At 40.1% G+C, this 26,939-nt stretch overlaps 1 protein-coding gene across 4 annotated transcripts; it reads left to right on the forward strand.

Moving 5' to 3' along the window:
* Positions 1–694: 694 nt before the first annotated feature.
* Positions 695–25,004, forward strand: cfap92 (cilia and flagella associated protein 92 (putative)). Of its 4 annotated transcripts, none has more exons than XM_062987160.1 (18): positions 695–866; positions 2,749–3,025; positions 3,974–4,176; positions 4,985–5,204; positions 6,380–6,412; positions 6,521–6,646; positions 8,624–8,758; positions 9,034–9,150; positions 13,936–14,120; positions 15,282–16,147; positions 16,962–17,156; positions 18,223–18,502; positions 19,798–19,962; positions 20,055–20,267; positions 21,436–21,589; positions 21,683–21,894; positions 22,798–22,934; positions 24,706–25,004. In XM_062987160.1, the coding sequence occupies exons 2-18, from the start codon at positions 2,770–2,772 to the stop codon at positions 24,896–24,898; spliced, it is 3,690 nt and encodes a 1,229-aa protein (XP_062843230.1). In that variant the 5' UTR covers positions 695–866; positions 2,749–2,769; the 3' UTR covers positions 24,899–25,004. The 4 variants fall into 4 exon arrangements, with proteins under 4 accessions (XP_062843230.1, XP_062843232.1, XP_062843231.1 ...); XM_062987162.1 differs by having other exon boundaries at positions 15,285–16,147; XM_062987161.1 differs by having other exon boundaries at positions 695–862.
* Positions 25,005–26,939: the final 1,935 nt, after the last annotated feature.

Consider the following 26,939-nt stretch of genomic DNA (forward strand, 5'->3'; position numbering starts at 1 on the left):
GCGACTGCACACACCTTCAAGGATGAAATGAACTCAAGTGCAAGTTTTTATTTCAGTGTTTTTATATTATATTTGTGTTATTTTCAGTGTAGAAGTGTCAAAAACAACCCCATTATTTTACATAAGCCTAAAATATATGCAAGTCCACAGGACCATGGAACGCATTAACAGGTTTCCCATACATCCTTATGGATAAACATTCTTTGAAACTCAACGCCAGTCCCAGAACCAACTGACGTCCAGTTTCAAGGTACCACTGTGCCACTCCAATGAAGTTGGTTAGTTAAAAAAATCTGTTATTTTCTTTCAGTACTTTTAGTGAGTTTAAGCTTTAAAAGAATTAATAAGTGGCATACTTTATTTAACCGCATTTTACTGAAATAGCTCATATACGTCAATAGCTAGTTTCCGTTATTTTGTCCACCACTTCTGTGTAAGTGGTTTTGCGCTTGTTAACGATGTTTGCGAAACTTATTCAAAATAAAACGTCTAAATTGTGCTTTTTATGTTAATAAATGTGATAAAACGTATCAGATATTGTAGTTTTGTGTACTGAAAAACTTTAGCTTTGCTTTGCTAGGTTAAACTGTCTCTCTGACTGCAGTGTTGTTGAGTGACAGGTTTAGTAAGCGCGAGCCTGGTTACCATGGTTACAACACAAGGCATTCACGCTCACAGTAGAGCTGTGTGTTGTGTTCGCCTTCTTTAATTCTTTATTAAATCTTTAATATCACAGTTAATTATAAACTATTATTATTAATTATAAACTTCTTACAACTTTAACCATCCCGGGAACTAACTGAAATCAGAAGCTGAAGTAAACTATCTTCTGTTCTTTGTTTTAAGTCTTGCTAACACACTTGTAGGTAAGTTTTTAACTGATTTCTGCTACTGTTCTTTTTGTGTTATTTTTTTTTTTACAAATTTAAGTTAAGTTTTAAATGTTTTAGATAATGTATTTTTTTTTATAAATAATGAATATTTAATAGATAGTGGAAATTTTAAATAAAACAAAACAACTTATATACTATAATATACAGATCAGCCATAACATTAAAACCACCTCCTTGTTTCTACACTCACTGTCCATTTTATCAGCTCCACTTACCATATAGACGCACTTTGTAGTTCTACAATTACTGACTGTAGTCCATCTATTTCTCTACATACTTTTTAGCCTGCTTTCACCCTGTTCTTCAATGGTCACGACCCCCACAGGACCATCACAGAGCAGGTATTATTTAGGTGGTGGATCATTCTCAGCACTACAGTGACACTGACATGGTGCTGGTGTGTTAGTGTGTGTTGTGCTGGTATGTGTGATCAGACACAGCAACACTGCTGGAGTTTTTAAATACCATGTCCACTCACTGTCCACTTCTGCCTAGTTGGTCCACCTTGTAGATGTAAAGTCAGAGACGATCGCTCATCTATTGCTGCTGTTTTGAGTTGGTCATCTTCTAGACCTTCACCAGTGGTCACAAGACGATGCCTACGGGGTGCTGTTGGCTGGATATTTTAGGTTGGTGGGCTATTCTCAGTCCAGCAGTGACAGTGAGGTGTTTAAAAACTCCATCATAATTGCTGTGTCTGATCCACTCATACCAGCACAATACAAACTAACACACGACCACCATGACAGTGTCACTGCAGTGCGGAAAATTATCCACCACCCAAATAATACCTGCTCTGTAGTGGTCCTGGGAGAGTCCTGACCATTGAAGAACAGCATAAAAGGGGGCTAACAAAGCATGCAGAAAAACAGATGGACTACAGTCAGTAATTGTAGAACTACAAAGTGCTTCTATATGGTAAGTGGAGCTGATAAAATGGACAGTGAGTGTAGAAACAAGGAGGTGGTTTTAATCTTATGGCTGATCGGTGTACATACAGCAACATAAATTATTAATCTGGTGTAGAAAGTTCTATAATGTCATTTAACTTTAGCATGGCTTTATAATTTATTGTTAATGATTATGAAAACTACAGCTGATTACTTCTCTGAACCTCTGAATTTAATAGGGTTTGTCTGCCTCAACCTGTTACTTTACATTTTACATCTATGGCATTTAACAGACACTTTTATTCAAAACAACTTAATACAATGAGCAAACCCATTCAAGTAATTGAGGATTAAGAGCTTTGTTTATGGATCCAACAGTGGCAACTTGGTGGTGATAGGCTTAGTCCAGTAACTTAACTGCTAAGCTACCACTGTCAAGTCAAGTCAAATTTATTTATATAGCGCTTTTTACAATGGACATTGTCTCAAAGCAACTTTACAGAATCCAGGACCAGCTGACCAAAAAACCCTATTGAGCAAGCTAAGGGCGACAGTGACAAGGAAAAACTCCCTTAAAATACAGGAAGAAACCAGAAACCAGACTCAGCAGGGACCCATCCTTCTTGGGTGGCCTGGAGGATACTTTAAATAAATAGGATTTACACAAATCATACAAACACGAAATTAAATTGAACTGAAAGTTATAACTAGCAAAAAATAACTGGAGTTCTTCATTATTCAGTCCAGTCTGTAATAAAGTCCTTTGTAAGTTCTGGACATTTTTGGTGCAAACATGCCAGGTTCTCATCCCATCTAGTAGGAGCAGCATTGTTGGCCTTGATTTATGTTTATTGATATACTAATACATAAGTTAATGACTACTGTACAGTAACATTATGCAAACATTTATTAATATTTGCTTGGCCTAACATTCTTTATGTTTTACTTATATGTCACTAACTCAGGAAAGCCTTAATGGTAGCAAGATGGAGCCTGATACCTTCACCGCCTTACCGAAGCTGATACGACATGATAATAATGATGTCCAGTCCTCTGAAAAGCTTGAAACACTTGATGGAAATGAGGATAACAATAACATGCTCAACAGCTTTGAAAGTGAAAACAGAGAACATGATACAACCGATTCTTGCCCACTGACAAGCAACGCTCACCAACCATGTGAAAGTGACTCCGGTTACACTGTCACCTGTATGATTACCATGGCACTGGCTGTTCCTGGAGGTGCGATAAGTTCACTACTTGATTACTGATTACTAACAATTACACTTTCTTTTTATTTGAGTGACTAATTATCTATTTTTGACAGTGTCGTGTAAAATAACTGGAGCCGTCATGTTTATCCAAAAACTCAGGAACATTATTGTAGATATAACACTAATGTTTTGAGTTGGGGGAAAGATGGGGAGCATTTTAGATTTGTTTTATGCTATGGTGACACCCAGAGTTCAAACAGTTCAAGCAGTTTTCTTAATAGCAGGCCAAATACCCCGTGGGCCGTCTCAAAAACAGTAATGGGCCACAAATGGTCCACGGGCCATAGTTTGGACACCTCTGGACTAGAAGAATGTTAACCTACACTGTCCATGAAAAATATTAAATAGCTGTAGTCTATAACTTTTCACCTACAATGCCTGCAAACAGGGTATGTGTTGCAAACAAAGAGGTCAGTAAGCTTAAAGAGTATTTAAAAATTCCATCGACTCAGCTACACCTCATACCCTCATTATGTCGAACTGTGTTAGTGGAATTGCAGTGCTGAGAGGGTCCACCACCCAAACATCTGGTTAGTGGGGGTACTACAGGGTTCCCTCTTGATGAATAAATGGGGTCCAGGGGGTTTACAGTGTGTACAGAGAAACACATGGGCTACAGTCTGTAATTCTATTGTTCCTAATAAAGTGCTCAGTGAATGTACATAAAAATGTATGGATTCATTTGTTTTCCTTTTAATGTATTAATATGAAGTTAAATACTGTCTGTCAGACTGCCCGAAGATAAAAAAGAGTTCCACTTCTGTGCAAGTGTACTTTACGCCACTCTATGAGTTTTGCTTGAAGTAGTAATATTCTAGAATAACTATTTATTAGAGTGGTTGTTTAATGAGGTTGATTTTATTATTCAAATCTACAAATCCACTGGCATACTGTATTGTATCTTCTTTCCATCAAGGTGTTGAAAAAGGACCAGTTACGGCTGAGGAGAAAGAAAAGACAAAATCCAAAAAAGTGCATTCCAGTGGAAGAATAGAGGCACCAAAACCAAAGAGTTATTACCACATTGAGTACAATCTGCTGCCTGATAGTGAGCCAATCAAAGTGGACTTGGTGATGTTCGGTTCGGTGGCAAAAGTCTATATGGACAATGAGACAAAGGTAATGAAATGGATTTTTCTTGCAAAAGGCAAGTGCTTTTTCATGACATGAAGAGTATTTGGGGTCCAGGTCTTTACCAAAGTGCTACTAGGCACTTACCATGCAGGTTTCATGTAAGGTTTGGTTCAAACATAACATCAATCCAGTTTTGGATCAAGTGGGTTTCTTTTTATTGAGTCATGTTAACTATTATACTTCATCCCAATTGTTATGCTTTAAATAAAGACAAATAGCTACACTATGCTCTTGTGGGGTTCCTGGTATGCAGTGGTCAGTACCTATAAAAAGTGGTCCAAGGAAAGAACAGTGGTAAACCGGCGACAGGGTCATGGGCGGCCAAGGCTCATCAATGCACGTATGAGAGCGAAGGCTGGCCCGTGTCGTCTGATCGAACAGACGAGCTACTGTAGATCAAATTGCTGAAAAAGTTAATGCTGGTTCTGATAGAAAGGTGTCAGAATATGCAGTGCATCACAGTTTGTTGTGTATGGGGCAGCAAAGGGGGGACCAACACAATATTAGGAAGGTGGTCCTAATGTTATGCCTGATCAGTGTAGCCATGCACAGCAAATTATGTCTGTGTGGGTGCAAGTCTGGTCAATAACACAAGCCTTCATTAGTACTTGATCTTTTGTCTTTTTTTTACTAAATGGGCACATCTTCAGACACACCCACAAAATGTGAATTAATAACAGGTGGGGGAATCATGATTGGGTATAAAATGATCAGCCTTTTATTGCATAGCAATGACAATGCTCTTTATATTATATATAATGTCATAATGTGTAGTATTCTGGTCTGTGTGTAGATGCTGTTGCCATGGCAAGAGGAAGAAAATGTTTGGATTGCATGGTCTCAGTCTGTAAAGCTCAATATGACCAAAGAACTGCTTCTTAAGATGCCATCACATAAAATTATCTTTAGACTTTGGGACACCAAGGACAAAGTGTGTGCCAAAGCAAAGTATGACAGACCCAGAGCGTTCAGATTACCACAGCGTAAGAGCGAGCAGGATCCAGAAATTACAGGTATGTTCTTCATTTTTGATAATATATTTAAAAGTTTAAATATGATAATATTGTTACAAGTGTTTTATACTTATTTAATTTAACTACACTACATTCAATGCCACTAATTTGAATGCCACTACTGATTTCAACCCTATACCTAAGACCAAATCCCTAACCCAAACCCTAACCCCTAACCCTAACCCCAAAGTCTAAATACACAATATGATCAAAGGTATGTGGACACACCTTCATTATTAATTGACTTTCAGTTTTTTAGCCACACCCTTTGTTAGCATTAATGTGTATATCAATTAATTATCCATTCATTGTATCCATTCATTAACCACATGCAAACTCCACAGAGAAAGAACCCGGACCACTCCACCTGGGGATCAAACCCAGGACCTTTTTTGCTGTAAAGTGACACACATAAATCCATTTTCCACATAAAATCCAAAAGTCCTTTTCTGTTTAGAATAGAAACATGATTGTGCATCTGTGCAAGTAAACAAAGTAAAAATACATGGTTTGACGACCCCTAACCTCAACTCTGTTTACACCATTGGGATGAAATGGAGCATCAAGTGCAAGCCAGACTTTTTTTAAATCCAGTTTTCCCCATTTCTGTGCCTGTGTGGGCACTAGCCCGGTCAATAGCACGAGCCGTCCTTTCCAAAATTAGCACCTAAGGGGGACGGGGGCATTTAAAAGCCCATGTTTTGGAATGAAACGGCTCATTTATAATGCACTGTAATTGCAGATGGTTGGCATGGTGGCTCGGTGGGTAGCACTGTTGCCTCACAGCAAGAAGGTCCTGGGTTTGATTCACAGGTGGAACGGACTGGGTCCTTTCTGTGTGGAGTTTGCATGTTCTCCCCGTGTCTATGTGGGTTTCCTTTTACAGTCCAAAGATATGCAGTCAGGTTAATTGGAGATACTAAAATATTTATCTATACCCTAGGTGGGTTTGTGTGTGTTTGCCCTGTGATGGGTTGGTGACCTGTCCAGGGTGTTTTCTGCCTTTTGCCTAGTAAATACTACCCACCGAGACCCTGAATAGTGTAAAGCAGTGGTAAAACAGACAATGAATGAATAAATGAAGTTGTAAATAATTTATGTGTATTTTGTGATATTTATTACGTAACAGTTTAGTATTAAATACTGACCGCATTGTGTAAACTGTCTGATTTCAGATGATATAATGGATTCTCAACTGGACCAATCTGGTAATCATTTTTGCTACTCTCTTACTCTCTATGCTTAGCATTTATTTGGTTGTTCAATACTTAAAACTTAAAATATGCTTTAGTAATGTGTCACCAAATGTCTTTTAGGTGGCATTAAGGACATGGTGAAGAACTTGAGAGCTGTTTATGAGAAAGAGAACCCAATAAGCAAAACCTCCAAGAACTTCCACAAAGATATCATTCCAAGGCAATCAGAACATAATTTTGCCAAAGGTAAAGACATTGTACCATTTTATGATAGCAGATTAAGTTTTGTGGACTGGTTTCACATACACTGATCAGCCATAACATTAAAACTACCTCATTGTTTCTACACTCACTGTTTATTTTATCAGCTCCACTTACCATATAAAAGCACTTTGTAGTTCTACAATTACTGACTGTAGTCCATCTATTTCTGTACATACTTTTATAGCCTGCTTTCACCCTGTTCTTCAATGGTCAGGACCCCCACAGGACCACTACAGAGTAGGTATTATTTAGGTGGTGGATCATTCTCAGCACTGCAGTGACAATGACATGGTGGTGGTGTGTTAGTGTGTGTTGTGCTGGTATGAGTGGATCAGACAGCAGCGCTGCTGGAGTTTTTAAATACCTTGTCCACTCAATGTTCACTCTATTAGACACTCCTACCTAGTTGGTCCACCTTGTAGATGTAAAGTCAGAGACGATCATTAATCTATTGCTGCTGTTTGAGTTGATATTTTTGGTTTGTGGACTATTCTCAGTGCAGCAGTGACAGTGAGGTGTTTAAAAACTCCATCAGCACTGCTGTGTCTTATCCACTCATACCAGCACAACACACACTAACACACCACCACCATGTCAGTGTCACTGCAGTGCTGAAAATGATCCGACACCAAAGTAATACCTACTCTGTGGTGGTCCTGGGAGAGTCCTGACCATTAAAGAACAGGGTGAAAAGGGGCTAACAAAGCATGCAGAGAAACAGATGGACTACAGTTAGTAATTGTAGAACTACAAAGTGCTTCTATATGGTAAGTGGAGCTGATAAAATGAACAGTGAGTGTAAAAACAATGTGATGGCTGATCAGTGTATATTGGATGTAGGGTTATGATTACACAGTATACAGCTTGTGTCCCAACTACACAGTATGCTAACCACTAAGCTTCCACTAATCCATACACTATATAGTGAAATGTATTTGGACATCCCTGGTACTTATTGACCTAAGATGTTTGACCCATTTTAACAGGTGTATAAATCAGTTATATAAAATAAAATATACTGTATGCCTTCAGTTTTGTGGCATCGGTTTGGGTAATGTATTTTCCTGTTCCAACATTACTGTGCCCTCTGTCTACAAAATAAGATCTGTAAAACATGGGGTGATTAGTTTGCTTTAAAGGAATTTCACATGCCACTAAACACCTTTGGGTTAAATTATCCAAACATTGGGTGTGTTTGAAAACCTAGTGAGCTGCCTTGCTGTCTTACTGTCTACATAGGCAGCCATCTAAGTAGAGAGGATTCTAATAAGTCATTGACTTATAAGGCAGGTTATTTGAATGCACTACTTAGCATTCTACTACTCCCATTGGTTTTCGCTTACTAAGTTAACACAGTTATCATCATGCCATTCAAACCAATAGGATGAGGTGTCACAATGCGCTAGCATGTCAACTAATATCTCCCTCCGTGTACCGAAAACGGTTAAACTGTCCCTGACAAGCCTGAACTTGCAAATAAATACACCTGTACATGTTTATACAAATAAAAAATCAATGATAATTTATTTACATTTGAAAATAACGTCATATTTGTTATCTTTTTTTGTGAGAAAAGTCGTGCCGCACTGAATGCTGGGATTGCCAGCTAAGGAAGCATCGGATGCTCACGCATTCTTCGCTCAAAATACCATTGAAATTTTAAGATACCTTAGTAGGGAGCATATTAAGGCATATAGGATCTCGGCATATAGGGTCTCCTTCGCGGGAGCGCGCATAGGATGACATAAAATGCTGTCTATGTAGAGAGTGCACTAGGTTTTTGAACATAGTAAATGTCTCCAGGCTTTGGACCCCTGAACCCCTAATCAGGCTAAGGAGGGCTCAGAAAATGCATAAATGGATGGATGGCTGGTTGAATTAATGTATGACTTACATTGGAACATCATAACCATTATTCTCTTTTTTAACTTTCAATTAATTCCAAACTTTTCAACACAGACACCAGTGCAGCTTTGAATGAAACTATTCAAGATAATTCTGAAGTCACAGTGGATCAAGAACAGGATTTGGAGAAGCCAGAGAAATTGTCATTAGAGCAATCTGATAAAGGCTTCAGAGACACCACAACAGTAGGCATGTGAAGCTACAATATATGAATACTGTAATAATGCAAACCATTGTAAACATTTTTATATCCTAAACATACTTAGGAATAGTTAAACTGTCTTTTAAAGTCTGAGAATCTAATATTTCATGTTTGAATTTCAATTGTAAATGCATTTTGAATGTTTAGTATTTTTTCTTATTATGTTAAATTTACCAAATAAAAATAATCAATAAAAATGTTTATATTTAAATGTTTTGTTCACTTTGGCATGAGATCTTTATGTGTTTTTTTTATTTCTCAGTGAAAAACCAGAGCTCAAATGCTCAACTATCTGTTCATGAAAATACAGCAGAGATGGAGGACATAAACAAAACTGGCATTGCTTCCGTGGAGCTCAGTGCCATGCCTCTTCTTGCAGGTACTCAGTAATGCCAAGGGCCGATGTTGTGTTGTTCATTAGTTCAGTCTCATTAAAATGATTTTTTTTAAACAAAACCATAAATTGCACACAATGCATACAAATTGTATTGTTATTATTATTATTATTATTATTATTCCTCTTCTTCTTATTATTATTCTAATTATATATTTTAAATAAAAAAAAACATTTTTTTAGTTAAAGTTAGAAAGTTTGAGGATGTTTAAGTGCTAAGCTATTCATTGGGAATGATTACAGAATATCATAAAAACAATAAAATAAAATAAAAAATAACCACATGCATGATAATGTCTAAAGAGATGGATGGATGGATGGATGGATGGATGGATGGATGGATGGATGGATAGATAGATAGATGGGTAATAGATAGATAGATAGATAGATAGATAGATAGATAGATAGATAGATAGATGGATGGATGGATGGATGGATGGATGGATGGATGGATGGATGGGTAATAGATAGACAGACAGATAGATAGATGGATGGATGGACGGACGGACGGACGAACGGACAGACAGACAGATAGACAGACAGATAGACAGACAGACAGACAGGTAGATAGATAGATAGATAGATAGATAGATAGATAGATAGATAGATAGATAGATAGATGGATAATAGATAGATAGATAGATAGATAGATAGATAGATAGATAGATATGTAGACAGACAGACAGACAGACAGACAGACAGACAGATAGATAGATAGATAGACAGACAGACAGACAGACAGGTAGATATGTAGATAGATAGACAGACAGAGAGACAGACAGACAGACAGACAGATAGATATGTAAATAGATAGATAGATAGATAGATAGATAGATAGATAGATAGACAGATAGACAGACAGACAGATAGATAGATAGATAGACAGACAGATATGTAGATAGATAGATAGATAGATAGATAGATAGATAGATAGATAGATAGATAGATAGATAGATAGATAGATAGATAGATTAGATGGATGGATGGATGGATACAAAAAGTGCAAAAATCACAGTGTCTCTGATTCTTGACCAGAGCTGTACCACTTACAATGGATTCACAATTCTGTTCTAATAATAGCTCATACCAACAGCCATAACACATGTTGAAACCAGTCACCAAAAGTTACAGTGACAAGATGCGTCACACCACCCAGATACAGATAGCAACAAAATAATGGAAAAATTGGAATAATTATGTATAGACACATATTGAGTGCAGATGTTTTTATACAGATGTACCGTGTGATAGAATTGAGCATAAATCCCAAGTGACAGGTATAAAAATGACAAACAGGCCAATAAACCTCAAATATGGATCAAACTGAAAAGAATAAAATGTTCTGTCATTTTTAAAAAGGGTTTATTATTGGAACCTAAATGACGAGTTTTCAACACGGTAAGGTCGTGTGTGGTTAAAAAAGTATGGTCCAGGTCTGAATGCTTGACCTCTAAAATGGGGTGGATGGGTGTTTCTATAGCTCTGTTATGTTGTTGGGCAATAACCTGACATGTTTTGGGTCCACATGTCATCTTAGAAGATGATGTTTGGGACAGGCTTTTAAAACCATTATAAGTGGTACAGTTCTGGTCTAGAATCAGGGGTGTCAGGGCTCCTGTTGTCCAATAAATGATTTTTGCAGTTTTTGTTTGTTTGTTCGTTTGTTTATTAGGATTTTAACATCATGTTTTACACTTTGGTTACATTCATGTCAGGAAACGGTAGTTACTCATTACACATGGACCCTCTTGCCGTGAGGCGACAGTGCTACCCACTTAGCCACCGTGCTGCCCCTGCAGTTTTTGTAGATGTTTAATTTTTGTCATTTTTGGGGTGGCATGGTGGCTCAGTGGATAGCACTGTCGCCTCATATTAAGAAGGTCCTGGTGCAGCGGTAAAAACACACGCTCAAGCTGGATCTCGAGTACGTCGTATCGAATCCAGCTCTGCCTTACCGGCCGAGGCTGAGCGGCTATATGAACAACGATTGGCCTGTTGTTCAGATGGGCGGGACTAAGGTCGGAAGTGGGTCTCTCTCTGTCAGAATGGTGCAGTTACGACCTCTGCTGACTGATTATAGGCTCGTACACGGAGATGAGGAAGGAGTGCTCTTAGGGTGTGTCTCTCCGCACGCAACGCTAGGTGGCGCAACACTCGTCAAATGTGTGGGTGGCAAGATGCATCCGGCTTGCTGCTGACGTGTCGAAGGGGATGTGGGTTAGCTTTGATCTCCTCGGTCAGGGCAGGGATCGGCAGAGGCAGAGAGGAGGCGTAATGAAAATTGGGCAATTGGACGCGCTAAAGGGGGAGAAAAAAAGGGAGATATATTAAGAACATATAAGTACTTTATTAAATAAAGTTATTTTGATGAATCACCTCATGAATATAATAAATAAATCATCCAGGATGACAGTCCCACTTTTCAAAGCACAAGGGGGTCAGTAAATGGTTTGATAAGGAGGATAATTAGAAAATTATGTAAACTACATGCTATGATCTTTGCAATTACCAGATCTTAGTCTAAATAGGTTAAGATAGCCCAGTTCTAGGCTGATGTGTTAGACTGTCTTCTTGACCTTTGTCATCATAACATCAGTTAAGAGTATAACTGTTGGGGCCGCTCAGGTGGCGCAGCGGTCTGTTGTTCATATAGGGGTGGGGTAGTAAGCCGGATAGGGTCTCCACGTAACCGTAACTGATGCAACTACGACCTCTGCTGGCTGAGTGCATTGATCAGGGTGTGTCTCTCCGTACACAGGACTGATCCGCATTAGCACTCGCCTACTACAGGTGAGAAAATGCATACGGCTGCTGCCCATGTGTCAGAGGGTTAGCTTTGTTCTCCTCAATCAGAGCGGGGATCGGCATTAGTGGAGAGGAAGCGTGATGTGATCGGGCAATTAGACGCACTAAAAGTTGGAAGAAAAAGGGGAGAAAATGTATAAAGAAAATACGAAAAGAGAGTATAACTGGTGAAAAAGTGTTGTTCTATCACTAAATTACAGTTTTAGAGGCTTGTAGAACTTGTGCCAGGGTTTATTGAAGCTGTCCTGGCTCTTTGTGGTAGCCCAAAACACCTAAGGCACATTTCATGATTTATTTTATTGGCTGATGGGAGAAAAAATGATATATCACCATATTAGCATCAGTTGCTAGCTAGCTAGTTCAACAACTAAAGCCTCTACAGGCAGTTAGGCTGATCCACTGCATTCACCTCCACCACGCCGCTTAGCCATGTGTTTTCCGTCAGCAAGCGGGATGTTTATGTAATGTTTTGTGAGCATGTTTTGGGGGGTTTCTGTTCTGCTCTTCCTGTGCACTGTGGGGGTGAATCTGGGAGAGCAGCCCGTCCTGCCGGGCCTAGGATTCCAAGGCCTCTAATTGGTTGTGGAAAAGCACCGGTTTAAGCCAGCCGACTACAGTCTCAGTGTTTGATGTGTCCCACAGTGAGCCACAGCAGGAACCTCTGATAAAGGTTTTCACTTGGGAAACAGTTTAGACTCAGTCCTATAAAGTGGAGGCAGACAAATCACATGGAGCTGCTTTCACTGTAGAGCTGAGCAGGGTACAGACCGTTATTAGTTTATTAGGCGCTATTAGCTTAATTGGCTTAGTTAAACAATAGATAGAAATTCTTTAAACTTTTACATACTTAGTGACAGAAAATTTATAAAATGGAAAACTGAATAATGCTCAAAATTCAGTATATTATAAAATCATTGTCTGCACATAAACAGGCAGTTGTAGCCTAGCGGTTAAAATACTGGACTTGTGGCTGCTCAGGTGGGGAAGTGGTAAAACACACCATAGCACACCGGAGCTGGGATCTCAGATACATTGTATTGAATTTCAGCTCTGCCATCCGGCTGGGCTGAGCGATCACATGAACAACGATTGGCCTGTTGTTCATATAGTGGTGGGGTAGTAGTAAGCCGGATAGGGTCTTCTCGTAACCGTCTGCCTGTCTGTCTATTATCTGTCTGTCTGTCTGTCTGTCTGTCTGTCTGTCTGTCTGTCTGTCTGTCTGTCTGTCTGTCTATCTATCTATCTATCTATCTATCTATCTATCTATCTATCTATCTATCTATTATCTGTCTGTCTGTCTGTCTGTCTGTCTGTCTGTCTGTCTGCCTGTCTATCTATTTGTTTGTCTGTCTATTATGTATCTGTCTGTCTATCTATCTATCTATCTATCTATCTATCTATCTATCTATCTATCTATCTATCTATCTATCTATCTATCTATCTATCTATCTATCTATCTATCTATCTATCTATCTATCTATCTATCTATCTATCTATCTATCTATCTATCTATCTATCTATCTATCTAGTTAACAAAGGTCCAGGGACAGATGTTTATTTTTTTATCAACATATATATATATATATATATATGTGTGTGTGTGTGTGTGTATGTATTGTTATCTGTCTGTCTGTCTGTCTGTCTGTCTGCCTATCTGTTTGTCTCTGTCAATTCAAATAACAACAACCATAAATGAACAGAATGAACAAAGCTAAATGTACCAAAATAAGTACTTTTTGTCAGCACAAATTTACCCAGGCAACAGAACAGTATCCTTCATCAAAACTATGCAAGTACATTTTAAAGGTACTGTGTAGTAAAATAAATGTAGAATGTCACTACTCACCTCTGATTACTTTTATCACGACTTTGTTTCGGACTCTTCTGGATGTAATTGCTATTACCTGTTATTGTATGCTCCCTAATCATGGTCTTTTCCTGGCTTTTGTTGGTTTCATGTGCTAGGACACAGGTCACTGACAGACTGTTTGCAGATCCACTCAGGAAGTGTTTTAAAAGGCTTGTGCAACATCACACTGGACCAGCCTCTTATGTCCAAAGAGCTTAAGGCTCTTTTTAATCCTTTAGTCATCACCATCCTCTCTGCATCATCTTTGCCCTCCTCTCCAGTTCCCTTTGCTGAACTTGAGGTAGTCTTCTACATCTGGCTTTATCAGAAAAATAAAACCTAGTGTTTCTGTAACACATTACAGATGATACATGAAATGTGTTTTTCACTTAAAATTGTATTGTATTAATACGTTTTTGATGTTCACACATCAAATGAGCAAAATTAGCCTTTGTGAAAAATATAAATATAATTTACTTTTTACAGATATTTAGATATAATAGTAAAATACTTGCAGTGGAAAGCTAATTGTTTATATATATATACACACACCGATCAGCCATAATATTAAAACCACCTCCTTGCTTCTACACTCATTGTCCATTTTATCAGCTCCACTTATCATATAGAAGCACTTTGTAGTTCTGCAATTACTGACTGTAGTCCATCTGTTTCGCTGCATGCTTTGTTAGCCTCCTTTCATGCTGCTCTTCATTGGTCAGGACTCTCCCAGGACCACTAGAGCGTAGGTATTATTTGGGTGATGGGTCAATCTCAGCACTGCAGTGACACTGACATGGTGGTGGTGTGTTAGTGTGTGTTGTGCTGATATGAGTGGATCAGACACAGCAGCACTGATGAAGTTTTTAAACACCTCACTGTCACTGCTGGACTGAGAATAATCCACCAACCAAAAACACAGAGCCAACAGCACCCTGTGGGCAGTGTCTTGTGACCATTAATAAAGGTCTAGAAGATAAGAGCAGCAATAGATGAGCGACCGTCTCTGATATTACATCTACAAAGTGGACCAACTAGGTAGGAGTGTCTAATAGAGTGGACAGTGAGTGGACACGGTATTTAAAAACTCCAGCAGCGCTCATACCAGCACAACACACACTAACACTACCGCCATGTCATTGTCACTGCAGTGCTGAGAATGATCCACCACCCAAATAATACCTGCTCTGTGGTGGTCCTGTGGGGGTCCTGACCATTAAAGAACAGAGTAAAAGGAGGTTAAAAAAGTATGTAGAGAAACAGATGGACTACAGTCAGTAATTGTAGAACTACAAAGTGCTTCTATATGATAAGTGGAGCTGATAAAATGGACAGTGAGTGTAGAAACACGGAGGTGGTTTTAATAGTATGCCTGATATACAGTATATATATATTTAAGGTTTTTAGAATTAAATAAGAAAATATATCATTCATTTAATCACAGTTCTCTTCACATTCACAGCAGCAATGCAATCCTGTGTACTGCCAGTACAGATTCCACAAGATGCCAACTCACAAGACCAAAGAGAAGCCCCATGGTTCTCACATACTCTTCAAAGATGTGAATGTGATCTTCACCGGCCTGCTGAGCCCTGGAGAGCTAATCGAGTTTCTCCGGGGTCCACCATTACAAATTGAAGTCCATGACCGTGATAGGAAAAACGAAGAACCTGTCTTAAGTCCAGCAGTGTTCGGCAGTGGGAGAAACGACGACAAATTAGCCAGCGCTGTATTTGTCACAATCAAACAAGAGAAAAGTCAACTGCGCGACCCATACGGCATCGCCCAGCTGAAACTTTCAGATCTTCTCAGAGAACACAAGGTTTTGAATCTCACCCTGCCTATAAGATGTCCACATCCGGAGCAGTGGTTGAGCAGTGAGAAGAACGAATGGGGGACAAATGAACCTGTGACAGGTAGATTTGAGGACAGCTCTATGCCAATGGGGCATTACATGAGAGCCAACTCAGAGCTCAAGGTGCATGTTGAGATAGCGCACCCGCTACATCCAGACCCTGATGAAAGTGATTTAGACTGTCCGTTCGGCTGCATTGTTTACATATTTAAATATGACAATGTTCCCGTCCTTAACAAACTGAGATCTGAAATTCTACAAATCAATTCAGCGGCTTTCGATCTGGATGACCAAACTGATAAAATGGCTCAAAAAATCCTTTGCAGTCACAAAATGAGTGCCAAAGAAAGAGAAAATAAGAAGCTGGACGTTTTAACAGGGTTCTACATGCTGGATAATGCTATACACCTTTTTGTTCTGGAGGGACTGAAAGAACAAGCCATCAAACAGCTCTGGGAAAGAGTGCCTATAAAGTAAGATATACTCAGATCATCCATCACATAAAACCACCTCCTTGTTTCTACACTCACTGTCCATTTTATCAGCTCCACTTACCATATAGGAGCACTTTGTAGTTCTACAATTACTGACTGTAGTCCATCTGTTTCTCTTCACTTTGTTCTTCAATGGTCCGGACCCCCACAGGACCAGGAGTAGGTATTATTTAGGTGGTGGATCATTCTCAGCACTGCACTTACAATGACATGGTGGTGGTGTGTCAGTGTGTGTTGTGCTGGTATGAGTGGATCAGACACAGCAGCGCTGCTGGAGTTTTTAAATACCGTGTCCACTCACTGTCCACTCTATTAGACACTCCTACCTAGTTGGTCCACCTTGTAGATGTAAAGTCAGAGACGATCGCTCATCTATTGCTGCTGTTTGAGTCGGTCATCTTCTAGACCTTCATTAGTGGTCACAAGACGCTGCCCACTGGGTGCTGTTGGCTGGATATTTTTGGTTGGTGGACTATTCTCAGTCCAGCAGTGACAGTGAGGTGTTTAAAAACTTCAGCAGGATCCACTCATACCAGCACAACACACACTAACACACCACCACCATGTCAGTGTCACTGCAGTGCTGAGAATGATCCACCACCCAAATAATACCTGCTCTGTAGTGGTCCTGTGGGGGTCCTGACCATTGAAGAACAGCATGAAATGGAGCTAACAAAGCATGCAGAGAAACAGATGGACTACAGTCAGTAATTGTAGAACTACAAAGTGCTTCTATATGGTAAGTGGAGCTGATAAAATGGTCTTATACATTGAAATATATATTGTTTTACAGGTTGGATGAGGACACACAGAAGGAAGTGATGGTTCTTTATAACTCAGGTCTGAGTTTCTCCGAAAGGCTTTATGACACTTTGGATGTTGGGCTGAGTCCAATTCATCTCCATGAGTCGCTAGAGGCAATATTGAGAAAGCCCCTGGTTTATGTCAGGGGCATGGTCCCGTATTCTTGTCTACAGGCTATGTTACGGTACGGCCTCAGAAAAGACACACATATGTAATACACACAGTGTATTAAGGTTAAATTGCTGTAAGTCAGGTCTGCTCAGTTTAGAGTTGCAGGTTTACATTTACTTTGACTTTTATTTGCATTTACCACTTTGTAATGTTGCCATTCATTTTCACCACATTTAAAAGACGTTTTGGCACCGATGATACCAAGTGATTTAATGTTTCAGCTTTTATTTTGTCTCATTCTTCCTGCAAACACGTCTTAAGATGTGCAACAGTACGGGGTCGTCATTGCATTTTCCGTTTCAAAATTCTCCACACATTCTTTATTGGGGGCAGGTCAGGACTGCAGGCAGGCCAGTCCAGTACCCGTACCCTCTAATTCCACAGCCATGCCTTTGTATGCATGGACGTCCCTGGAAAAGATGACGTCTTGAAGGCAGCATATGTTGCTCAATGTACTTTTCTGCATTAATGCTGCATCACAGAAGTGTAAATGACCTTTGCCAAGGGCACTGACACAGCTCATACCATGACACACCCTGACTTTGGGACTCGTCTTTGGTCCAGAGAACACAGCATCCATTTTTTTTCCAAAAATGACCCGGAATGCTGATTCATCTGACCACAATACACGTTTCCACTGTGTGATGGTCCACCCTAGATGCCTCAGAGCCCAGAAAGGTTGACGCCGCTTATGGACATGGTTAACATAAGGCTGCTTTTTTGCACAGTAAAGTTTTAAGTGGCATTTGTGCATGTAGTGCTTAACCAAGGTTGACCAGTCGGGGTCCTTTCTGTGTAAGGTTTGTGGGTGTTCTTCCACAGTCCAAAGACATGCAGTTATGTTAATTAGAGATACTAAATTCCAGACTGTTATTACAGACACATACTTTTTCCTGCAACCGTATATCAGTATATCAGTTATTTCCACTATAACTGCAAAAATAAGTTAACTGTCAACACTTTATGCTAAATATGCTTACTGATTCCTGGTATCTTTCCTAACACTACTAGTGCATATAGATAAACTGTTTAATACTTATATTAATTGTATATTTCCTTGATGAATCTATCTGCCCTAGAATAAGCCAGCTCTGCCAAGTAAGGACGCTTGACGAAGCTGTTCTAAACAACCTGTTCCCATCAGCCAAAATGATGTATTGCTTGAGTGCGGAGTTCAGCAGGATTCACAGCCAAGGAGAGGAGAAATTATTGCCGGACACCCAGGATTTAAATAATAGTGTGGATCATCGTGTGTCACAGAGGAGGGCGTACACTCATCTTGACAATGTTAATAAAGAATACATGGAATGGAAGCAGTCTCAGGCAGATCGAGGGCTTCATGCAAAAAACTTTGTTCAGGTATGAACTGTTATTTTAATTAAAAAAAATAAATGAACATTTTTTATCTCTTCTAATTAAATGGCAAAATTTGTACCCCTCATCCTATTTCTTGTTTTTACTAGCTAGTCAAATGTAAATGTTTTAGACTTTCCTGCTTATTTTAATATAAGATAAAGGCAATAAAAGTAGACACTTATTGCAGGTTTTAAACAATCATTTTATTTATTGAAGGTAAAGATTTTTTAAAAACATTTTACCCATGTGAAGTAGTTGTGCGACACTTGCTAATTATATGTTTTCTGTTACTTGTGATGAGAGTTTTTGCTGTGGTGGAATTTTGACCCACTATTCTTTGCAGAATTGATTTAATTTAGCTCCATTGAAGGGGTTTTGTGCATGAACTGCCTGTGTATGGTCTTGCCACAGCATCTCAATGAGACTTCTTACTTCTTATAGGTTCCTAACTCTAAGTACTATACTAAAAAAATAGATAATTCCTTTAGAAGCAACTGCTCATCTATAGATGATCATAGTGTGAGCTAGAATTTGTCACTTGTACAAATCTGTCCCCTGTAGTAAGAACAGAATTGGCTCTGAAAGCAACATTAGCACAAGAACTGTTCAAGAACTATAAAACATACAGTGCACAATAGCAAATGTTGGCTAGAGTGGTGTAAAGCACACGATTAATGGACTCTGCTCCAAAGTGCTTGCTGTGAATTTGACTGGTCTGCACAAAACCCTGACTTCAAACCCATGCAATACCTGGAATGGAATGGAATGCAATAGGAACAGGTCAGCATTGGTGACACTCTACCTCACTGCAGCACAAGAAAAACAAATCAATGTAAATGTTCATGTCTATGAACTAAAATGCAAGAAGCTATAGATGTTATTTTTGGGTGGTGACATAGACAAGACAAGACAAGACAAGACAAGACAAGACAAGACAAGACAAGACAAGACAAGACAAGACTTATTAATAATTATTAATCCCCTTGAGGAAATTAACTTGTTACAGCAGAAATTAAAGCAGGAAAAAACCCAGAAAAAATACAACTAAGTGAAATATATTGCACACATAGTGTATAAAAATAGTCCCTTTAAGAACAGTGATATACATATATTATCGTAAAAAAATATAATATATACATTAAAAATATGAAGAATATATTACAAATATTACATTGCACTTATGGTAATATATCACATTTTGCACTTTTTGTATTGCACCATATTATTATTATTTCAGCTATGTGGTGCAATGTCATAAAAATCTGGAAGTAATTTCTTATATGTACCCTTTTTTTTAGGCCAACATTGAGGACATCCACAAAGCCAGCACTGCTTTACAGAATCAAAAACCAAAGGTGTCTGTAGCTGAAGTGAATGATGGTCAGCCTGTACACAACTACAGTATTCAGACATTAAACAGCACCGTTCTGGCTAAGGAGCTACTGTTTGAAGAGATGGCAAAGGTCAGCACATATACTAGCTATTTGAAATCTCTTATATCAGAAAATAAGACATGGCACGTTCAAATAAACATCTTGCTAAATGTCTTTTCTAGCATCCAACCCGCAGGTTTTCGTACAGTCAGAATTACCACTCTTTGACACTGGACCCTGTTGATCCAGAGGCTGAGCGGAAGGTCGTAGAGGCCAGATCCCGTGCTGCGTGGCGTACTCGCGATGGTTTTATCTATTCTGGATTTAAAAGCAGCACTGAGTCCAACCAACATCCTAAACAACCAGACGAGGCACGGGTCATGGAGCTCGGAAAGGTGCCGTCATGTTACGCACCATGCACCGTCAGGGTTCACGAGTATCAATTTTCATTACTGTTGTGTTCCTCAGTAGAGGCAGTTGCATTTTTATAGGCATTCCTGAGTGCTTGTGCAAGCATAAAGAGTTTTTATGCTTTGTCTGCCACACCCACCTCTTTAAAGAACATCTGAGCTTAAGTGGGTATTGGGTTGCCTGTGATGTGACATGGCTAATGCAGGTTGATAGATAGCTGCAGAGGACTTAACCAGATGGCTTCTTTAATTCAACGTAGTACATTTAGTGATTTAAATATATATACAGTATATAAAAAATTTTAGGCAGATGTGGAATAAATATATATATATATATATATATATATATATATATATATATATATATATATATATACTGTATATATATGTATATATATATATATTTTATATATATACATATATATACAGTATATATACTGGGTCAGAGCATCTCCAAGACTGCAGCTCTTGTGGGGTGTTCCCGGTCTGCAGTGGTCAGTATCTATCAAAAGTGGTCCAAGGAAGGAACAGTGGTAAACTGGCGACAGGGTCATGGCCAGCCAAGGCTCACTGATGCACGTGGGGAGCAAAGGCTGGCCTGTGAGGTCCAATCCAACAGATGAGCTACTGTAGCTCAAATTGCTGAAGAAGTTAATGCTGGTTCTGATAGAAAGGTGTCAGAATACACAGAGCATCGCAGTTTGTTGTGTATGGGGCTGCATAGCCGCAGACCAGTCAGGGTGCCCATGCTGACCCCTGTCCACCGCCAAAAACGCCAACTATGGACACGTGAGCATCGGAACTGGACCACGGAGCAATAGAAGAAGGTGCCTGGTCTGATCAATCACGTTTTCTTTTACATCACGTGGATGGCCGGGCTTACCTGGGGAACACATGGCACCAGGATGCACTATGGGGAGAAGGCAAGCCGGCGGAGGGTCCTGCTATACATGTAGATGTTACTTTGACTCGTACCACCTACCTAAGCATTGTTGCAGACCATTTACACCCTTTCATGGAAACGGTATTCCCTGATGGCTGTGGACTCTAAAACACTAACCCATTAGTGAATGTATAAATAAAAAATACATGAAACTAGTTTAATATATATATCGTAGATATAAATAACATATACTATATGTTCTATGCCCAGCCCTGGAGGGAGAACATTCTTCACGGAAACACACTTAAGCCTATCCTGAAAAGATCCACGTGGTCATGGAGTCAACGACAGGAGGACTTTGAGCTTTATAAGAAACCACCTGCTGTTTTAGGTCCATCACCTCCCGTCTCAATTCACCTAGCAGGTAAAACTCTCAGAACACTCTTATTAAGTCAATTCTTACTGATCAGAGTTGGGTTTGACATTCATCACCCTGGATTCTGATGTTTTCTTCTAGGAGAAACTTTGCATCAGGAGCAGCTCCAGGCTGCACGTGAGCAGTATGTCAGATGGCTGAGAAAAATTTTACCTGATGTAGAATCCACAGGTAGCGATCGAGTCCCAGAGTTCAAGTGCCACATGAGAAGAGCTGGCCTGGATAAACTGCATGATTTACTCAAGGACAAGCCAATGAAGCTCACTTTGAAGAAAGCATGGAAGACATTATTGGTAATGATTTATGTTCATACACCGATCAGCCATAACATTAAAACCACCTCCTTGTTTCTACACACTGTCCATTTTATCAGCTCCACTTACCATATAGAAGCACTTTAAAGTTCTACAATTATTGACTGTAGTCCATCTATTTCTCTACATACCTTTTTAACCTGCTTTCACCCTGTTCTTCAATGGTCAGGACCACCACAGAGCAGGTATTATTTAGGTGGTGAATCATTATCAGCACTGCAGTGACACTGACATGGTGGTGTGTTAGTGTGTGTTGTGCTGGTATGAGTGGATCAGACACAGCAGCGCTGCTGGAGTTTTTAAATACTGTGTCCACTCACTGTCCACTCTATTATACTCTCCTACCTAGTTGGTCCACCTTGTAGATGTAAAGTCAGAGACGATCGCTCATCTATTGCTGCTGTTTGAGTCGGTCATCTTCTAGATCCTCATCAGTGGTCATAGGACGCTGCCCTCGGGGCGCTGTTGCCTGGATATTTTTGGTTGGTGGACTATTCTCAGTCCAGCAGTGACAGTGAGGTGTTTAAAAAGTCCATCAGTGCTGCTGTGTCTGATCCACTCATACCAGCACAACACACACTAACACACCACCACGTCAGTGTCACTGCAGTGCTGAGAATGATCCACCACCTAAATAATACCTGCTCTGTGGTGGTCCTGTGGGGGTCCTGACCATTGAAGAACAGCATGAAAGGGGGCTAACAAAGCATGCAGAGAAACAGATGGACTACAGTCAGCAATTGTAGAAGTGCTTCTATATAGTCAGTGGAGCTGATAAAATGGACAGTGAGTGTATATGCATATATAAATTTGTGATGCACATTTAACACATATTTTAAAAATCTATTACAAATATGTTATTATGATCATTTATATTTTCAGCCCATTCCACTTTTCACTGAGGACCAGCACTCTAACACAAAGATTACACAGAGGACAGAAAGAGAGAATAACAGCTGTTTGTTGGACACCAACACAGGATATAAAGACACTTCTCAACACTGCAAGTCCAATTTTGCGTAAGCAAAGTTTAATTCCAGAACGAATCATTTTATTGATTTATTTATTATATTTATTATATTAATGCTGCATTTAAAACCTCAATATTTATTTTACTTTGTACATTACACAAGTCATACTGTTTTCAGTATTTATACAGTAAAGCCAGAAAGTCTGTACACCCCTTTCACCTTCTCCACGTGCTTGAGATGTTTCTACAATTTAATTGGAGTCCACCTGTGGTAAATTTAATTGATTGAACATGATTGGGGATTGCCAACACCTGCCTATATAAGATCCCACAGGTGACGGTGCATATCAGAGCAAACTCCAAGCCATGGGGTCAGAGGAATTATCTGCAGACCTCACAAACAGGATTGTGTCAAGGCATAGATCTGGAGAAGGGTACAATAAAATTGCTGCAGCTTTAAAGGTCCCAAAGAGCACAGTGACCACCATCTTTCGTAAATGGAAGAAGTTTGGAACCACCAAAAATCATCCTTGGCCAGGGAGGTGAGCAGGAACCTGAGGGTCACTCTGACAGAGCTCCTGTGTATCCTTGTGAAGATGGGAGAACCTCCCATCCAGGCAGCACTCCACAAATCACGTATTTATGGTAGAGTGGCCAGATGGAGGCCACTCCTTAGTAAGAGGACTCTCAAACCATGAGAAACAAGATTTTCTGGTCTGATGAAACCAAAATTGAACTTTTTGGCCTGAATATCAAGCATCACGTCTGGAGGAAACCAGGCACCGCTCATCACCTGGCTAATGCCATCCCCACAGTGAAGCATGGCGGTGGCAGCATCATGATGTGGGGATGTTTTTCCGAAGCAGGACCGGGGCGACAAGTCCTGATAGAGTGAAAGATGAATGCAGCTAGATATACCGAGATCCTTGAAGAAAACCTGCACCAGAGCGCTCTGGACCTCAGGCTGGGGCGAAGGTTTACCTTCCAACATGACAACGACCCAAAGCACACAGCCAAGAGAACAAGAGTGGCTTCGGAGAAAGTCTGTGAATGTCCCTGAGTGGCCCAGCCAGAGTCCAGACCCGAATCCAATGGAACATCTGTAGATGGAGCTGATAACAGCTGTGTACCGACGCTTCCCATCCAACCTGACGAAGCTTGCAAGGATATGCCAAGAGGAATGGCCAAAAATGTCCAGAAACAAGTGTGCCAACATCGTAGCTTCTTTCCCAAGATGCCTTGAAGCTATAATTGCTGCCAAAGGTGCATCAACCAAGTATTATAATTGCATATTTTCTAAACCCTGTTTTCACTTTGTAATTATTTGTGATTGTGTGTAAATGTTTGAGGCAAAAAAATGAACTCAATCTATTATAGAATGAGTCTGTAACATAATAAAACATAGAGAAGGTGAAAGGGGTGTGACTTTCCGACGCCCCGTCCGACACGTGTGCAGTAGCCGACTGCATCTTTTCAACTGCATTAGTGGAGTTCCTATCCGGATCAGCTTTGTGTACGGAGAGCCACACCCTGATGAACACATTATTCCTCGACTCTGTGCAGACACCATCAACCAGCCAGCAGAGGTTGTAATTGCATCAGTCATGAGGTCCGTATCCGGCTTCACACCCTGTATGAACAACAGCCAATCATTGTTCGTGTAGGCGCCGCTGTGTAGATTTACTGCTGTTCCACCTGAGTGGCTGATATTATATTAAAATATTACATTTTAGGTTTGAGGTAAATAACTGTATGGTTTAAATAACTAATGATTAAATAAAGTCTTCACTCCAGTCTGCCTGTGCTTTGTGCTTTTACAGATGTTGCTGGAGGCCACACTCCTCTCAGCACAAGCGAGCCATCCTGCCTCTAACAGATGAAGAAAAACGTCTGCACGTTTTCCAAAGACCTCAGAACATTACTGTGACATACACAGAGTCGGCAAACCCCCAGCACAGGCGCAACGTCATCGAAATGAGGACCTACAACAGTGTCACTGCACACATAAAATGAGAAGGCTCTGGACTTGGCTCCACTTTTGGCTTCGGAGCTGTTGGGAATTAAGGAACTTTGGTGATGTTGAAAGTTTGTGGCAAATAAAAAAGGGAATTTCAGAAAAGGCATCAGTGAGATCAACATCAGTTAAGTACAGAAAGATATGAAGACCTCAGGCTTAGAATTTACACCATCAATCCATATCAGCTTATTTACATTAACATTTTCATTAACATTTTCAGCATTTAGCAGACGCTTTTATCCAAAGCGACTTACACAATGAGCTGAACATGATGAGCAATTGAGGGTTAAGGGCCTTGCTCAGGGACCCAACACTGGCAACTTGGTGGTGGCAGGGCTTGAACCAGCAACCTTCTGTTTACTAGTCCAGTTCCTTAACCACTGAGCTATCACTGCCCACTGAGCTTATTGAGGTGCATTACTTGCATGCTATTATTTAATTCAAATTTCAAAACAATCAGTAAGATAAATAAAATAAAATTAATAAAATTAAAAAAGCATGTCAACTGTTGGGACAGGTTGGTTTGGCACAGTTTTTTGAAGCAGAGGTCATGTTGTCAGGGATTGGAATAACAATCTTTACGCGAAGGCCTGTGACATCGAAACAGAATATCCAGCACACACATGGTCAACTGTCCACATACTTTTTTGAAATGCATTTTCTTCCTTTTACTTGCGTTTAATTTTTACCGAATTGCATTATGCTTCCTCTCTACCGGTGCTGACCCCCACCCTGATTGTGGAGAGCGAACCGACACACTCCCCTTCCGACAGGTGAGCATCTTTTCACCTGCACGAGGCGAGTTCATATGCGATCAGCCTTGTGTATGGAGAGACACACCCTGATCGCATTAATCCTCAACTCTGTGCAGAGTCCCTATCCGGCATTTCCCTTCCCTAGATGAACAACAGCCAAACGTTGTTCATATAGTCGCCCAGCCCAGCCGGATGGCAGAGCCGAGTTTTGATACGATGTATTAGAAATCCAAGCTCCGGGGTGCTAGCGTATTTTACAGCTGCGCCACCTGAGCGGCATGTCCACATACTTTTGGATACATTTTTACGACACACACACCAGTTGTATCTAAAATACAACTTTATTTATTATTTATTTACTTAAAAAGAATCACAACGATAAGTGAACTGATTACTTCTATTGCTCATTCATTCATTTGTTGTCTGTGATATCACCGCTTTATCCTAATCAGGGTCACAGTGGGTTCATTTCATGAAGTAAAGGCATGGGTGTTTTCTTCACTCACACACATTCACAGACATTCACATTTAGGCCAGTTGGCTTCACACAGAAAGGACCCTGGCAGCCCAGCCGAAGAACCCAGGCTGTGAGGCGACAGCGCTACCCATTGTGCCACCGCTCTACCCTTGATTACATTTACTGTAAATAACAATATACACATTTGGCTCAACAAAAGCAATCTTAATTCCAGAGCTAATGTATGTGTGAATTTTTTCCCCCTATTTATTTATGAATTTTTTCCGATTTTTCTCCTAATTTAGCGTAGTCAATTTGTCTTCTGCTGCTGGGGGATCCCTGATTGCAGTCGAGTTGGGTATACTGCTACCCACGCCCATGCCTCCGACACATGCGCAGTCCTAGCGAACCCCTTCTTTTCGCCCATGCATTCTGTACAGGCGCCTCTATCTGCTATACAGGGTCCTTGCACAGCGTTTGAAGACCCCACCCACATAGTCCGGTCATCCCGCCCCAGCAGACACGGTGGCCAATAGACCACTGAAGTCGTGCGTCATTCTGTAGTCCTCGTTATGCCCATATTTGGAGACGTGGGTCTAAGCCCGATTTCCTATTGCAAAAATGAATGTTTTTTTTTTTAATCGGCTCTAACGCATCCTGTGCTAAATAAACATGTTCAGAACCCTATACGTTTTGTCCTGTGTACATTTTTCTCCTGTACATCACTGGATCCTCTGAATTACGAGGTTGTTAAAGGGTCGTAATACTAATAATGCTACACGAAAGCAAAAGCTACTGCGCATTAATTAGACGTCACTAAACTAC

This window comes from Trichomycterus rosablanca, chromosome 24, assembly GCF_030014385.1.
Source record: "Trichomycterus rosablanca isolate fTriRos1 chromosome 24, fTriRos1.hap1, whole genome shotgun sequence".
Taxonomy (NCBI): domain Eukaryota; kingdom Metazoa; phylum Chordata; class Actinopteri; order Siluriformes; family Trichomycteridae; genus Trichomycterus; species Trichomycterus rosablanca.

What these genes read in the sequence shown, in the direction of transcription:
- cfap92 (XM_062987160.1), top strand. Translation starts at nt 2,770, where the DNA reads ATGGAGCCTGATACCTTCACCGCCTTACCGAAGCTGATACGACATGAT. An exon ending in TTCTCAACTGGACCAATCTG is followed by an intron (nt 6,413 to 6,520) that starts GTAATCATTTTT and finishes AATGTCTTTTAG; the next exon opens with GTGGCATTAAGGACATGGTG. An exon ending in GGGTCATGGAGCTCGGAAAG is followed by an intron (nt 20,268 to 21,435) that starts GTGCCGTCATGT and finishes TTCTATGCCCAG; the next exon opens with CCCTGGAGGGAGAACATTCT.